A 17,914-nucleotide genomic window follows, 5' to 3' on the forward strand; every position below is an offset into this window, starting at 1 on the left:
TCGCATGAGAACAGTAAGGCAACTAACAATGAAGGATCATGCTACTTCATAGAGTGAATATTAAGCAGACTTACGTGTGTTGGTGGAGAAAGTAACGTACATAATCTGAAACAAATTGTGAATCTGCTACCTGATCAAAGAATATTGCAAAAGGTGTCAATTAGGAGCAAGAAAGTAACGTTTTGCAGTGGGGGGGAAAAAGGAAGAGGACAAAAAGAAGATCACAGAAAAATGGGCAAGAAACAAACGTATTACCGCATATGTAACTTACGCAAACAATCGCAGCCGCTCAGCATTGAGATCGGCACCCTAACCTGTATTACCATTTAAAAGAAGCAGCACAGCATAGCAGAACAACAAGAAGTACACATACCAAATTGAGAAATAGTAGAAGGTATGCATTATAAGGTCCATACCTAGCCATCACTATAAACCACAAAGAAAGATGGTATATCTGATCAAGGACAAATAGCTCGATCTACTCATTCGAAAACTTGTAATATAAATTGGGCTTCTCGGAGTGATGGTGTTCCAATGGAGAAAATGCATTATATTTGCGGTATCCTTGAAGACGTCTTGGACAAGTAAAAATCCATGGAAAAGGTTTTTGGGCATCTAAATCCATGCTAAATTTTTGGCTCAATATAAGATACTAATTGGATTTTTCTTCGACTGAGCTGAAATGTACAATGGAATTTTCAGCCAAAATCCAATTAACAACAAAATCTGAATATATTGAGCCAAAAAATAACTTAACTAGAAACAAAAAATAATTAACCTATATCTTACACTATCTTAAATTCTTATTTGTCCAAAATCTTCAAGGTGAGCTCAATACCACAACCACATTACTTTCCTCCATGGAACATCATCATCAAGAAAAAAGCCTATCTATATAAAGAAGGGCTCCAAACGGTAGCTTGAGCTATCAATCGCCATGGAAAAGGGGGTAATGCTTAAAGAACCAATTTACAGAAAAGACAAGTTTAGATGAGGATTAGTTTTGCTATAAAAAATTTACATGGAAGAGTATTTAGAATAGAAAGTCCTCGAAAAGAAGAGCTAAGACAAGAAAGATAACATAACCGGAATTGCTAAAGAGACAATGTTTTGACTCATTCAACCATACAAAAGAAGATTCAAGAAAGGAGATTAATTTTTCTTGTTAGGAAAACGAAAGCTAAAAACATGTAGGTCATTAGGAGAAAAAGAGAGTGGGGAGCTTAAAGTATCCATTTAACTGACCATTGGTTCAGGACTTGCAGCTGATAAAGTATCCAACAGTGAATTCTGGGGTTCCATTTCTTCATGCCATAGAGGGAGGGTGTCCCCGGGATAGAACTTTCTAGTAACGCCATCTTTGTTGATCTGCAAACGAGGATTCACAACAATCAGGTTTATGCAAGACTAGGTACAGAATTTTCCTTAACTGCTGCACCAATACCATTTGATGGTTTGAGCCAATTAATTACTTCTCATGATATTGGCTAGTATATGAATTAACTGTATGTTACAACCTTGACATAGAGTTGGTGAAAATCTTGGTAACAAAATACTGAAGGTAAGGATATGATATTCATAAGGATGCTATGATTAGTTCCCAATTTAAGACGGGGTTGGATCACTAATATAATGAGAAGCAACTCACAGTCACTGTCCGAACAACACCACCATTGGCACCATCCCGAGCAGTGGCAAGAGAGACTGCCTTCACAACTAATTGCTGGAGAAACATCAAAGTAAACACAAAATTAAGCAATGTCTTATATTCATATAGCTTGATCATAATGCAGAAAACCAACGGTGGAGGGTGTTCGCTCCTGTTCCGATAATAATGCAGGACCCAACTTTTGACAACGTATTTCACATCCCTTCCCACGAAGGAAGAAGAAAAGAGAAACAGGCGGGTCTACAAAACTGCTGTATCACCCAGTATAATGTGCTTATGTATATCAACGTGTTAGGAAACTCTGATGAAAGCTGAATTGTGTAACTTCATTGATATTGATACGTAATATACAAACCTCTGCTTCTTCTCGCGTCATCCCTTCCTTCCATGCTTGATCAAAGAAACCATACAGATAGGACGAGCCAGATCCTGAAATATAAAAGACTTGTCAAATGTACTTGCTTCTACTACTGGGTTAGAAATATTTCACCAAGTCAACCATAAAACAGTGGCAGCAAGTCCAAGGCTTTACCCAAGGATAATTCAGCTCAATAAGGTTTCTTTAAATGCTATAAAACAGTAGGGCATATAGCTTGACGGATCTCCAGAATAACTTAAAGTAGAAGATAAGGGTCCGCTTGGCCATCTAAAAAATTTGGGGCCCACTGATATCTGAGACAACTCCAAAGTTGAGGTATGAATAAATTATTGATCTAGTATTAAAATAACTAGGCTGCACCTTTCAGGCATCTAAGTCCCATAACATCTATCTAATTAAGAATTAGAGTTTGCTTACCTTGATTCAGTGTATAAATCAACATGGGATTGTGTAAAAAAGTTCAGATCATTCACTACCAAGAGACTTACTGATATCATTCATGAGTTAAATTGGGATGTGCAACAGCCAACTTATGTTGGGTATAACCATAATGGGACTCATGCCCAGTAAAAAGTATACTCAAACAAGTAACTTATTTTAGGTATGGGTTAAGATAGCCAACTTATTTTCCATAACCATACTGGTACTCGTGCCCAGTAAAAATTTGTTATTCAGGTAATTTTAGAAACAATCAGATAAAACATCTTAGCTTGTAGTTTAAGGAATATATACTTAATGGGAACTCCGTGGTGGCAAGAGCTGAAAAACCAGACACAAGACAAGCATAAAGGAAAGAGTGATAAGAGCGCACCTCCAATAGTGAAAGGCAGTTCTAAAACTGTTCCTCCCAAAGGTATTCCATAAATTTTACCCCCTTCATACTTATCCCATCCACCAACAATCAAGCCAGTTTGCAGCATATTCTGCACAATCAATAGAATAACATTTATTCAAGACAGGAAAACAACATATGCAGCCAACTAGAACAAATAGCTAAGAGGCATAGCAGATCTCATAAAGCTAAAAGGGAGTTATTTGTATATGATTGATATGTTTAAGAATAGGCTGTATAATTCTTACCAAAATTATAAAATTCAGCACAGCCAAGGAAAAAACAGTTCTGAAATATTCATTACCATGGCAAGAAGCTAAGGAGCATCCTCTTTGATGTTACAGTGTGCACAACTGTTTTGAAAACCTCTATTCATTATAAGGTGGAAACTATGCATGACCTATTCTACCACCTCAAGGAGGTAACAACAAAAAGGAACAGGACAAAAGGAAGATCACAGAAAAATGTGCAAGAAACAAACATAGTACCGGACATGTAACTTACGCAAACAACCGCAGCCGCTCAACATTAATCAATCTGAAGAAGACATATCACGGAAATTGATCAATCTGAAGAAGACAATGCAAGAAAGTCTGATGCGTTGCGGAATCTCTCAACCAAGGGCCGGTTACCCACTTCCATGGCGAAGCTCTCGGGCTCCTTGCGTATCATACCCACCCAAAAAGACTTATATTTCTACAATAATTTTCAAGAATTCAAGAAACCCGTGCAAGAGATCGACGAGAAGTCGAAAAATATGCTGAAAGAGGTGGGGGCGTCGGAAAATTTATTTGGGAAGGCAATCCCTTTTGTAAATTGGCAGCAATGAACAAAGAAATTCCATTGAAGCGTAGTGAAAGTTACAACAAGAACTCAGTGGAAGAAAACTGTTCAAGAAAGACTAAAGAAAGTCTGATGCGTTGCGAAATCTCTCAACCAAGGGCCGGTTACCCACTTCCATGGCGAAGCTCTCGGCCTCCTCGCGTATCATACCCTCCCAAAAAGACTTTTATTTCTACAATAATTTTCAAGAATTCAAGAAACCCGTGCAAGAAATTGACGAGAAGTCGAAAAATATGCTGAAAGAGGTGGGGGCATCGGAAAATTTATTTGGGAAGGCAATCCCCTTTGTAAATTGGCAGCAATGAACAAAGAAATTCCATTGAAGCGTAGTGAAAGTTACAACAAGAACTCAGTGGAAGAAAACTGTTCAAGAAAGACTAAAGAAAGTCTGATGCGTTGCGAAATCTCTCAACCAAGGGCCGGTTACCCACTTCCATGGCGAAGCTCTCGGCCTCCTCGCGTATCATACCCTCCCAAAAAGACTTTTATTTCTACAATAATTTTCAAGAATTCAAGAAACCCGTGCAAGAAATTGACGAGAAGTCGAAAAATATGCTGAAAGAGGTGGGGGCATCGGAAAATTTATTTGGGAAGGCAATCCCCTTTGTAAATTGGCAGCAATGAACAAAGAAATTCCATTGAAGCGTAGTGAAAGTTACAGAGAACTCAGTGGAAGAAAACTGTTCAAGAAAGACTAAAGAAAAAAAATATACAGAGAACGTATTAATAAAGAAGAGGGAATGAACCAACTCACTAATTCTAACCACTAAACTGAATATCTAAACGGCTAATAAAAATCGTGGAAGCCTAAACAAACGACTTTATAAGTGAAAAAAACAATTCTAAAGTCAGGCTCTTTCTTCCTCTGGTACACGCCTGAAGGGCCCCTGCTTCTGTTCAAGTTTCATCTGCAATATTTAATTAGTGTTCTGCAATTTAACACCCCCTTGCAAGCTGGACTTGGTGGCAAGGAAACTGTTGAAGTCAGCTTCATCCTCCGTTACAACAACAGAAGCAACTCCAGTTCCAGACTCTGTTTCTGCAGAAGAATAAGAACTCCCCTGAAGACGTGTTTTCCCTTGCTAACGTTTCTATCATTATAATTCACACTTTTATTAGCTGTAATTAGTAGCTTAGGTGGCTGTTGACGTGGCAGCCAGTCTGTTTTTCAGTTGTAGTTAGTTGAACAGATATTTTTCCCTCCACCCACCTCTGTATCCATATTTAAAGTCTGCTGTATCATTTTCCAGAATGAATGAGAGTGAATTCTTATTCTCTTCAGTTTTAGTTTGTGTGATTCATGGAGTTTATCTCTGATTTTATCATGGTATCAGAGCCATCATCTTGATGGTCTCTGTATACAAACGTATAACCAAATCTCAATCAACAGATTATCACACTTGACTTCTGTATGTGAAGAGAATGGCGAGCTCTTCAAGTGATATGCCTGAAGGTCCTCTTACAGCATCAGGAACTGGAATTGACCCTATGACGTTGCGCGTTCAAAACCTGGAAACTCAAGGTATGGTGATGGTTTCTGCTCCATTCAATGGAAGCAATTGGTTATCTTGGAGTCGGTCGGTTTGAATGGCGCTTGAGAGTAAGGATAAACTGACCTATATTGACGGCTCAAACATAAGACCTGCAATTGGAACTCCACAACACAAACAGTGGAGGATTACGGATTGTGTGGTGCGAACGTGGATCTTAAGCACCATCTCCAAAGATTTGGTGAACGCATACCTGTATGCGAGCACATCAAGAGACCTCTGGATGGAGCTCGAAGCTCGATACGGCGAGTGTGATGGAACTCTACTTTACAAAATTCAACGTGAGATTAGCTCAATTTCTCAAGGAAATATGAGTGTGATAGCTTATTACACCAAACTGAAACAACTTTGGGATGAGTTACTATGTCTCATGTCACTAGCTGTTTGTTCGTGCGGACTTTGTGTTTGTGGATGTAACAGACTCAAGGCAGAACAGAATGATGCTAGTCAACTTGTCCAATTCCTCATGGGTTTAAATGATTCCTACGATAATATACGAAGCCAAATTCTAGTGCTAGAGCCGCTTCCGCTAGTCAATAAGGCTTATTCTATGGTGTTATGGGTAGAAAGGCAACGGATGGTTAATTCTGAGTATTCGGACGCAGGGGAGGCTTCTGCCATGAAAGCCTATGAACAAAGGTATGCTGCACCTAATACTGGTCCTAGACAATTAATGAGACGCAAAGGACCTATGGACAAACGCAGCCTTCTTTGTGAACATTGTCATAAGAGTGGACACAACAAAGAAAATTGCTTCAGGCTTCACGGGTTTCCGGAATGGTACAAGGAACTACATGATTCACGAAGAAAACAGAGTAATGTGGGAAGAGCATATGCTGTAACTAGTGCAGATGATAATGGACAGGATAAGTTGGGAAGTTCAGACTGCAGCAATAACCAATTGACGTCTGAATTGTTAGAGGCTTTACGCTTGGTCCAGAACAAGGTGCCTCAAGATCCTATTAATGTACATTTCGCCCAAGTAACGGAGATGGCAGGTATGGCTATAGACCGTCGTATTTCGACCGATTTCAGTGCTAACTCTTGGATTGTGGATACAGGAGCTACTTGCCACATGTGTGGGAATGTGAAGCTATTTCAATCCCTTACCACCCTCAATACTCCTAAACAAATACGCCTACCCGATAATAGCATTACTCTAGCCACAAAGAGTGGTGCCATTCAACTTTGTCCCAACCTTACTCTAACTAACGTGCTTTTTGTTCCTAACTTTGCTCACAACTTGCTTTCTGTATCACAACTCTGCGGTTCGCATCATGTCGCATTCTCATTTTATGGTTTCTTTTGTGTGGTGCAGGACCTGAGATCTAAGCAAATTTTGGCCCTAGGGAAGCAGCATAGGCAACTTTACTATTTGGGAAGCAAATCATTCTTTCCTACTTCTGATTGTTCTAGTAAACATACTGCACATGCTTTACTTTCTTCTTCACATGTTGATAACTTCTCTCTTTGGCACCAAAGGTTGGGACATACGTCCCCTGATGTAATGAAACATATTGAATCCTTGCATATTCCTGAACCAGACAAGAATCATGTTTGTAGTGTTTGTCCTTTGGCTAAACAAACTCGTCTTCCTTTTGGTTGTAGTCAGTCTAGCACTGATTCTTGCTTTGAACTCATACACATCGATATATGGGGGCCTTACAGACAGGCCACACTCTCAGGAGCTCGTTATGTCCTCACAATCGTAGATGATTTTTCTAGAGCTACATGGACTTTTTTACTAAATTATAAGTCTCAAACACTTCATACTTTGACCGTTTTTTTTGCTCAAATCCTTACTCAGTTTGGCTGCAAAATCAAAACTGTTAGGACAGACAACGGTTCCGAATTTGTGAATTCTAGTTGTGCTTTTTTCTTTCAAAATGCTGGTGTATGTCATCAAAGGTCCTGCACCCACACACCCCAACAAAACGGAGTGGTCGAACGCAAACATAGGCACCTTCTACAGGTGGCTCGAGCACTCATGTTTCAATCCTATCTTCCTAACCAATTTTGGGGCGATTCCATCTTGACTGCCACTCACATTATAAATAAACTTCCTACTTCTACCTTAAATTGGAAATCCCCATTTGAGGTCCTATACAAATCACCACCTACCTATGAAAGTCTTAAAACATTTGGATGCCTCTGTTTTGCTTCAAACTTTTATTCTGGAAGAACTAAGTTTGATAGCCGTGCATTTGAGTGTATTTTTTGGGTTATATGCCTAACCAAAGAGGGTACAAGGTATATGACTTACATAATAATAGAACCTTTGTTTCCCGTGATGTTATTTTTCATGAATCAGTTTTTCCTTTTAAGACTGCTGCAGGAAAAGAGATGCAGACTCCCTTGCCTCTTCCATCATTTGTCAACTTTCCTGAATTTTCACCTGAAGCTGCAGTAGATTTCTTGAGAATTGTGATCCTCTTCCTTCTGACTCCATGTCGCCTGAGTCTCCCACTTCCTTCCAGCAATCAGCTAATTGTCCTTCCAACACTCATCTTAGGCGATCACAGAGGATCACACAACCACCTTCTTGGCTTCGGGATTTCGTTTGTCATACTTCTCATTTTCCTCCTTATAGTTTCACCTCCTCTCACTGTGCATTTCAGGCTGCTCTGTCCACAATACGAGAGCCAAGCTGTTACAGTCAAGCCAAAGAACATGAGGAGTGGCGACAAGCAATGCAACACGAACTTCGTGCCTTGGAACAGAATCACACTTGGGAGCTTACGGATTTACCACCTGGTAAGAAATCGATTGGGTCTAAATGGGTTTACAAAGTTAAATTGAACCCTGACGGGAGTGTTGAACGCTACAAAGCGAGGCTCGTTGCGAAAGGGTATAATCAAGTCGAAGGAGTCGACTACTTTGATCGATTTTCTCCCGTTGCCAAGGTTGTTACAGTAAGGGTGTTTTTAACAGTGGCTACTGGTTTGAAATGGCCTATACATCAATGCGATATTAATAACGCGTTTCTTCATGGGTTCATTGACGAGGGCATCTTCATGGAAGCTCCAGCCGGCTATGATGTTCCCTCAGGCAAAGTTTGTAAATTAAAACGGTCGTTGTATGGTTTAAAGCAGGCATCGCGGTAGTGGAATCAAGAGCTTACTTCCAAGCTTGTTCAATTTGGTTTCATACAATCTTTGAATGACTATTGCTTGTTCGTTAAAGGTTCTGGTGATTCCCTTGTTATTGTACTTGTCTATGTTGATGATTTGTTGATTACAGGTCCATCCGAGGAACTCATCAATGAGGTTAAGCAGTTTTTGGATGATGTTTTTAGTATTAAAGATTTGGGATACGCCAAGTACTTTCTTGGCCTAGAAATTGCTCGCTCCCCAGCTGGGACTTGGGTCACTCAACACAAATACATTCGCGACCTTATTGCTGACACAGGGCTTGATCAATGCAGACCGGCTTCCACTCTGCTTCCACTTGGTTTGAAACTCTCCTCTTCTTCTTCTCCTAAATTGATAGATCCTGAACCTTTTCACAGATTAGTCGGTCGCCTCCTTTATTTGGGATTCACTCGTCCAGATATATCTTATGGGGCTCAACAACTGAACCAATTTCTTCACGAGCCGTGCCAAGACCACTTGGAAGCTGCAATGCATCTTGTACGTTACCTAGCAGGCTGCCCAGACTTGGGCCTCTTTCTCCTTGCTTCTGCTTCTTCCACGATCACAGCATACTGCGACGTGGATTGGGGAAGTTTTGTGGATACTCGTAGATCTCTCAGCGGATATTGTATCTTCTTGAGTGATGCTCTTGTTTCATGGAAGACGAAGAAGCAATCCACCGTTTCTAGATCCACGGCGGAGGCGGAATATCGAAGTTTGGGTGCCACTGTATGCGAGCTTCAGTGGCTTTCTTATATCCTGAAAGATTTCCACATTTCTGTTCAGACTCCAATTTCTTTGTATTGCGACAACCAGGCTGCATTGCACATCCTCGCGAACCTACATTGATGTGTAAGGTCGTTAATGCGCTGCCAAGATTTTGCCCTTTTGTATGCTGAAGTGGAAAATGAAGTAAAATAACACATCTTAATGAATGTGGCGGACATCACACCTCAAAGAAGCCAACAATGATCACTTTTAAACCCCGAGCGGTGTTGGGAGTTGGGACTGCCATTATCATGAATATAGATAACCAATCATTTGAAGAATATGCACTTAATCTTCACAAAATTAGATGAAAGGAAGTTCTGGGGATGACTTAAGGTGACAACTGTACTTCCTTTAGGAGAACTTTGTGAAAACCCTTACCAGAAGGTCACCAATGCAACTTTAAGTATCAATACAACATAATTCAGCAAAGCAAATTCTGGCATATACCACCATGTTCCTTAGAGCAACTCGAGCATAAAGAAGAGTTTACCATAATTCTGGCCACATAAGGCTTCTGATTCTTATTCTCAGGATGGAAGAACGCTGGATCCTCCTACAAAAAACATTAAAGCGTGATTCCAGTTATAGCATGAGTCACTGAGAATATTATTGTAATAAGAATATGGCCTCTAACAAAGATTGTATCACACACCACATCCTCCTAGACATCTCCACATGATGGCCAAAAAGATTAAGAGGAAAACTGAGACTAGAGGGAATGCACTATGGAGAGAAGAGATTGAGAACATTTTCTCTTCATAAATTTGTGACATAAAAGAAATTAAACATTGAATAAACAAGCTGAAAATCAGATTATTCGTCACTTAGATTTCCCAAATCTCATGTCACAGTGCCTTACTTTCAAATGCTTAGATAAAATGCAACCTAATAGTCTGTAACTTATACACTGGCTAAATCAGTATTTCATTTAACTTTAAATTAACATTTTCCTATAGACTATGATGAGCTTTCTTGTTTTCGATTTTTAGAACTTTCTTGTTTTCTTGGAAATGATTATAAAACTATGTTTGCTTTTAATTTCAACTTATCTGATAAATAGTCACACGAGTTTCGAAAATTACAGTTGCAAAACGCACAGTGAATGGTGGACTTATGCGAGAAAAAGGGGAAATTAATGTATTTTTTTATGATTTGAAATACACGCCAAATTTTTTAAAACCTTTTACATAATCTCATCCCCTAATTTGCCCAAATTTATTAGAGTTGATAGTCGCTGCAATATGTGGAGTTAAGAATTCTACTCTATTTGCCTTCATGGTGGCTCTAAAGCAATTCTGGTTATTGTAAAAATAGATATAACTGTTTTTAATTCAAGCTTATTTGGCAAACATCTTCATCATCGTCCGACCCAACATCTTCATCATCAGGGGAAGGCATCCCCAAATAAACTCCGATTCTTTCAGCAGATTTTTTTATTTCTTGAAGCGCTTTCTTGTTTTCTAGAAAATAATTATAAATAGTCAAGTGTTTCGAAAATTACCGTTTCAAAACGCGAAGTAAATGGTGGACTACACGGGAAAAAGGGGAAATATTGAGTGCGTTGCCCCTTTCTTTTCTTTTAACTTTTCTTTTTTGAGTAAAATGAAGACACCTCCAATTGCACTTTGTCCCATTATTATTTTCTTTTTTTGATATTTGTACCATAAGCACCTGAAGGTAGAAAAATAACAGAAACTTGGGCAGGTGAATGATTAGTTCTTTACCTGATAACAGTAAGCCACATGTAAGCACAAGCATGAGTCAAGCATCAGCTAAAGTACATATTACTGATTAAAATTAAAACATGAATTTTAATTTTAATTTATTTGGGATTCACTCGTCCGGATATATCTTATGGGGCTCAACAACTGAACCAATTTCTTCACGAGCCGTGCCAAGACCACTTGGAAGCTGCAATGCATCTTGTACGTTACCTAGCAGGCTGCCCAGACTTGAGCCTCTTTCTCCCTGCTTCTGCTTCTTCCACGATCACAGCATACTGCGACGCGGATTGGGGAAGTTGTGTGGATACTCGTAGATCTCTCAGCGGATATTGTATCTTCTTGAGTGATGCTCTTGTTTCATGGAAGACGAAGAAGCAATCCACCGTTTCTAGATCCACGGCGGAGGCGGAATATCGAAGTTTGGGTGCCACTGTATGCGAGCTTCAATGGCTTTCTTATATCCTGAAAGATTTCCACATTTCTGTTCAGACTCCAATTTCTTTGTATTGCGACAACCACGCTGCATTGCACATCGTCGCGAACCCAGTCTTCCATGAGCGCACGAAGCATTTGGAGATTGATTGTCACTTGGTTCGTGACAAGTTCAAGTCAGGCTTCATCTTTCCTTCACACATTTCAGGCAAGCTGCAGATTGCCGACATGTTTACTAAGTCTCTTCCTGGTCCGTCCTTCGCTGCCTTTGTGTCCAAGTTGGGTCTTTGCTCCTTCACCCACGCCCAACTTGAGGGGGGGATGTTGAAGTCAGCTTCATCCTCCATTACAACAACAGAAGCAACTCCAGTTCCAGACTCTGTTTCTACAGAAGAATAAGAACTCCCCTGAAGACGTGTTTTCCCTTGCTAATGTTTCTATCATTATAATTCACACTTTTATTAGCTGTAATTAGTAGCTTAGGTGGCTGTTGACGTGGCAGCCAGTCTGTTATTCAGTTGTAGTTAGTTGAACAGATATTTTTCCCTCCACCGACCTCTGTATCCATATTTAAAGTCTGCTGTATCATTTTCCAGAATGAATGAGAGTGAATTCTTATTCTCTTCAGTTTTAGCTTGTGTGATTCATGGAGTTTATCTCTGATTTTATCAGAAACCAAGCCAATTTGGAACGTAGATGAAGGAAAGTAGCACCTCCCGCTTAGTGAAGATATCAACAATTTGTTGTTTAGATATCACATAATTAGGTTGAATGATCCCTTCTTTGTATTTGTTCCTTATAATGTGGTAGTCGATCTCCAGGTGTTTAGTTCTCTCATGGAACACAGGAATGGCCGTTATATGCAAAGCAGCTTGATTATCGCAGAGGAATGGTACAGGTGTGTCTACTGAAACTCCAAAGTCATTTAACAAGTACATGATCCAAGTTAACTTACAGACTGCAGCTGCCATGCTTCTATACTCAGCCTCCGCTGACGATCTAGCAACTGCAGTCTTCTTTTTGGTCTTCCATGAAATTGGAGTAGCTCCCAGAAATACACAATAGCCTGTTAACATCAAAATTTGATATGAGAGCTCGAAATACTCTACATTGCTTTATCCATTAATTAAATGAGTTTTATCCTAGAGCTTCCATAGATGTGTAAGGTCGTTAATGCGCTGCCAAGATTTTGCCCTTTTGTATGCTGAAGTGGAAAATGAAAGTAAAATAACACATCTTAATGAATGTGGCGGACATCACACCTCAAAGAAGCCAACAAAGATCATTTTTAAACCCCGAGCGGTGTTGGGAGTTGGGACTGCCATTATCATGAATATAGATAACCAATCATTTGAAGAATATGCACTTAATCTTCACAAAATTAGATGAAAGGAAGTTCTGGGGATGACTTAAGGTGACAACTGTACTTCCTTTAGGAGAACTTTGTGAAAACCCTTACCAGAAGGTCACCAATGCAACTTTAAGTATCAATACAACATAATTTAGCAAAGCAAATTCTGGCATATACCACCATGTTCCTTAGAGCAACTCGAGCATAAAGAAGAGTTTACCATAATTCTGGCCACATAAGGCTTCTGATTCTTATTCTCAGGATGGAAGAGCGCTGGATCCTCCTACAAAAAACATTAAAGCGTGATTCCAGTTATAGCATGAGTCACTGAGAATATTATTGTAATAAGAATATGGCCTCTAACAAAGATTGTATCACACACCACATCCTCCTAGACATCTCCACATGATGGCCAAAAAGATTAAGAGGAAAACTGAGACTAGAGGGAATGCACTATGGAGAGAAGAGATTGAGAACATTTTCTCTTCATAAATTTGTGACATAAAAGAAATTAAACATTGAATAAACAAGCTGAAAATCAGATTATTCGTCACTTAGATTTCCCAAATCTCATGTCACAGTGCCTTACTTTCAAATGCTTAGATAAAATGCAACCTAATAGTCTGTAACTTATACACTGGCTAAATCAGTATTTCATTTAACTTTAAATTAACATTTTCCTATAAACTATGATGAGCTTTCTTGTTTTCGATTTTTAGAACTTTCTTGTTTTCTTGGAAATGATTATAAAACTATGTTTGCTTTTAATTTCAACTTATTTGATAAATAGTCACACGAGTTTCGAAAATTACAGTTGCAAAACGCACAGTGAATGGTGGACTTATGCGAGAAAAAGGGGAAATTAATGTATTTTTTTATGATTTGAAATACACGCCAAATTTTTTAAAACCTTTTACATAATTTCATCCCCTAATTTGCCCAAATTTATTAGAGTTGATAGTCGCTGCAATATGTGGAGTTAAGAATTCTACTCTATTTGCCTTCATGGTGGCTCTAAAGCAATTCTGGTTATTGTAAAAATAGATATAACTGTTTTTAATTCAAGCTTATTTGGCAAACATCTTCATCATCGTCCGACCCAACATCTTCATCATCAGGGAAGGCATCCCCAAATAAACTCCGATTCTTTCAACAGATTTTTCTATTTCTTGAAGCGCTTTCTTGTTTTCTAGAAAATGATTATAAATAGTCAAGTGTTTCGAAAATTACCGTTTCAAAACGCGAAGTAAATGGTGGACTACACGGGAAAAAGGGAAAATATTGAGTGCGTGGCCCCTTTCTTTTCTTTTAACTTTTCTATTTTGAGTAAAATGAAGACAGCTCCAATAGCACTTTGTCCCATTATTATTTTCTTTTTTTGATATTTGTACCATAAGCACCTGAAGGTAGAAAAATAACAGAAACTTGGGCAGGTGAATGATCAGTTCTTTACCTGATAACAGTAAGCCACATGTCATATATGTTTATCAAGTAAAGAACTAATCATTCACCTGCCCAAGTTTCTATTATCCAAAAATACCAAAGATGCATTGAAATAGACCCAGTAAAATAGGTAAACAGAGTAGCAAATCTGTGAGCATTGAATAGCATAAAGTAAATTTTTTAATCTTGAAAAAATGTCTCCCAATAGCAAAACTTAATTTCAGCATGCAGTAACAAAGCAGCAGTAGTTAGGTACAAATGTAAATCTCAGTAGAACACAGTTTTGCTGGAAAATCATGAACCACCAACAAATTAATTTAATTCTAGGAGAGTACACCGAGACGCCACAGATAGATGAAGTCCGGCATATGCAATTGGCTGATGAGCACATACTGCCAGAAAACTGCAGCTGTCTGAAATGGCTTCCATTTAACTGACCATTGGTTCAGGACTTGCAGCTGATAAAGTATCCAACAGTGAATTCTGGGGTTCCATTTCTTCATGCCATAAGGGAGGGTGTCCCCAGGATAGAACTTTCTAGTAAAGCCATCTTTGTTGATCTGGAAACGAGGATTCACAACAATCAGGTTTATGCAAGACTAGGTACAGAGTTTTCCTTAAGTGCTGCACCAATACCATTTGATGGTTTGAGCCAATTAATTACTTCTCATGATATTGGCTAGTATATGAATTAACTGTATGTTACAACCTTGACATAGAGTTGGTGAAAATCTTGGTAACAAAATACTGAAGGTAAGGATATGATATTCATAAGCATGCTATGATTAGTTCCCAATTTAAGACGGGTTTGGATCACTAATACAAGAAGTAGTTCATAATGAGAAGCAACTCACAGTCACTGTCCGAACAACACCACCACTGGCACCATCCCGAGCAATGGCAAGAGAGACTGCCTTCACAACTAATTGCTGGAGAAACATCAAAGTAAACACAAAATTAAGCAATGTCTTATATTCATATTGCTTGATCATAATGCAGAAAACCAACGGTGGAGGGTGTTCGCTCCTGTTCCGATAATAATGCAGTCACTGTAAGGTCGCATGAGAACAGTAAGGCAACTAACAATGAAGGATCATGCTACTTCATAGAGTGAATATTAAGCAGACTTAAGTGTGTTGGTGTAGAAAGTAACGTACATAGTCTGAAACAAATTGTGAATCTGCTGCCTGATCAAAGAATATTGCAAAAGGCGTCAATTAGGAGCAAGAAAGTAACGTTTTGCAATGGGGGGGGGGGGAAGGAAGAGGACAAAAAGAAGATCACAGAAAAATGGGCAAGAAACAAACGTAGTACCGCAAATGTAACTTACGCAAACAATCGCAGCCGCTCAAGCATTGAGATCGTCATGCATGCAGCGCTACAGATTCTCCTTTGCAGTCCTGGAAGAACTTCTCCCATACGTGGTGCGTTAGTTAGTTCATATAAAGTAGTGTAGAGGTCATGACGACATAGCATGTTATGCCAATGGATAAGTTGTAATAGAATTAGTAACATAGAATCCAACATTCTCAATTAAAAAGGAACAAAGTCACATTTATTTCATTTCAATTCAGCTTATGGACAGATGAGCATAAATCTCGGTTGCAGTTTCCTTCAAGTCTCTTTATCCTCTATGGATAAAGACAACGAAGTTTAGCTACCTAACCATTTGTATAACCCTGAAAGGTACAATGCTACAGGGAATAGGTAGTCATAAATGTCAGATACAGGAGAAAACAGACAAGTCTGGAATTTCAATAAATCCATCACACTGTAAGGTCGCATGAGAACAGTAAGGCAACTAACAATGAAGGATCATGCTACTTCATAGAGTGAATATTAAGCAGACTTACGTGTGTTGGTGGAGAAAGTAACATACATAATCTGAAACAAATTGTGAATCTGCTACCTGATCAAAGAATATTGCAAAAGGCGTCAATTAGGAGCAAGAAAGTAACGCTTTGCAATGGGGGGGGGGGGGGGGAAGGAAGAGGACCAAAAGAAGATTACAGAAAAATGGGCAAGAAACAAACGTAGTACCGCATATGTAACTTACGCAAACAATCGCAGCCGCTCAGCATTGAGATCGGCACCCTAACCTGTATTACCATTTAAAAGAAGCAGCACAGCATAGCGGAACAACAAGAAGTACACATACCAAATTGAGAAATAGTAGAAGGTATGCATTATAAGGTCCATACCTAGTCATCACTATAAACCACAAAGAAAGATGGTATATCTGATCAAGGACAAATAGCTCGATCTACTCATTCGAAGACTTGTAATATAAATTGGGCTTCTCGGAGTGATGGTGTTCCAACGGAGAAAATGCATTATATTTGCGGTATCCTTGAAGACGTCTTGGACAAGTAAAAATCCATGTTTTTGGGCATCTAAATCCATGCTAAATTTTTGGCTCAATATAAGATACTAATTGGATTTTGCTTCGACTGAGATGAAATGTACAATGGAATTTTCAGCCAAAATCCAATTAACAACAAAATTTGAATATATTGAGCCAAAAAATAACTTAACTAGAAACAAAAAATAATTAACCTATATCTTACACTATCTTAAATTCTTATTTGTCCAAAATCTTCAAGGTGAGCTCAATACCACAACCACATTACTTTCCTCCATGGAACATCATCATCAAGAAAAAAGCCTATCTATATAAAGAAGGGCTCCAAACGGTAGCTTGAGCAATCAATCGCCATGGAAAAGGGGGGAATGCTTAAAGAAACAAATTACAGAAAAGACAAGTTTAGATGAGGATTAGTTTTGCTATAAAAAATTTACAGGGAAGAGTATTTAGAATAGAAAGTCCCCGAAAAGAAGAGCTAAGACAAGAAAGATAACATAACCGGAATTGCTAAAGAGACAATGTTTTGACTCATTCAACCATACAAAAGAAGATTCAAGAAAGGAGATTAATTTTTCTTGTCAGGAAAACGAAAGCTAAAAACATGTAGGTCATTGGGAGAAAAAGAGAGTGGGGAGCTTAAAGTATCCATTTAACTGACCATTGGTTCAGGACTTGCAGCTGATAAAGTATCCAACAGTGAATTCTGGGGTTCCATTTCTTCATGCCATAGAGGGAGGGTGTCCCCGGGATAGAACTTTCTAGTAACGCCATCTTTGTTGATCTGCAAACGAGGATTCACAACAATCAGGTTTATGCAAGACTAGGTACAGAATTTGCCTTAACTGCTGCACCAATACCATTTGATGGTTTGAGCCAATTAATTTCTTCTCATGATATTGGCTAGTATATGAATTAACTGTATGTTACAACCTTGACATAGAGTCGGTGAAAATCTTGGTAACAAAATACTGAAGGTAAGGATATGATATTCATAAGCATGCTATGATTAGTTCCCAATTTAAGACGGGGTTGGATCACTAATACAAGAAGTAGTTCATAATGAGAAGCAACTCACAGTCACTGTCCGAACAACACCACCACTGGCACCATCCCGAGCAATGGCAAGAGAGACTGCCTTCACAACTAATTGCTGGAGAAACATCAAAGTAAACACAAAATTAAGCAATGTATTATGTTCATATAGCTTGATCATAATGCAGAAAACCAACAGTGGAGGGTGTTCGCTCCTGTTCCGATAATAATGCAGGACCCAACTTTTGACAATGTAATTCACATCCCTTCCCACGAAGGAAGAAGAAAAGAGAAACAGGCGGGTCTACAAAACTGCTCTATCACCCAGTATAATGTGCTTATGTATACATCGTGTTAGGATACTCTGATGAAAGCTGAATTGTGTAACTTCA

At 38.9% G+C, this 17,914-nt stretch overlaps 2 protein-coding genes and 1 long non-coding RNA gene across 4 annotated transcripts in view; all 3 read right to left on the bottom strand.

Annotated features, from left to right (window-relative positions):
- LOC105161995 (uncharacterized) overlaps nucleotides 1-17,914 on the bottom strand; it is an 88,264-nt gene that overhangs the window by 25,319 nt on the left and 45,031 nt on the right. The window lies entirely within an intron of this gene.
- On the bottom strand, nucleotides 259-3,212 carry LOC148788180 (proteasome subunit beta type-6-like). Its single transcript, XM_088880691.1, has 4 exons — nucleotides 2,860-3,212; nucleotides 2,025-2,098; nucleotides 1,649-1,723; nucleotides 259-1,368 (listed from the first exon to the last, which is right to left on the bottom strand). Exons 1-4 carry the CDS (start codon nucleotides 2,966-2,968, stop codon nucleotides 1,237-1,239), a joined length of 390 nt encoding a protein of 129 aa, XP_088736817.1. The 5' UTR covers nucleotides 2,969-3,212; the 3' UTR covers nucleotides 259-1,236.
- LOC148788181 (uncharacterized) lies at nucleotides 14,283-17,228 on the bottom strand. Of its 2 annotated transcripts, none has more exons than XR_016065523.1 (3): nucleotides 16,182-17,228; nucleotides 15,456-16,034; nucleotides 14,283-15,312 (listed from the first exon to the last, which is right to left on the bottom strand). It is a non-coding gene; the product is annotated as an uncharacterized LOC148788181 (long non-coding RNA). The 2 variants fall into 2 exon arrangements; XR_016065524.1 differs by having other exon boundaries at nucleotides 16,166-17,228.

Source organism: Sesamum indicum, linkage group LG5 (assembly GCF_026168435.1).
Source record: "Sesamum indicum cultivar Baizhima isolate 11 linkage group LG5, ASM2616843v1, whole genome shotgun sequence".
In the NCBI taxonomy this organism is placed as follows: Eukaryota; Viridiplantae; Streptophyta; class Magnoliopsida; order Lamiales; family Pedaliaceae; genus Sesamum; species Sesamum indicum.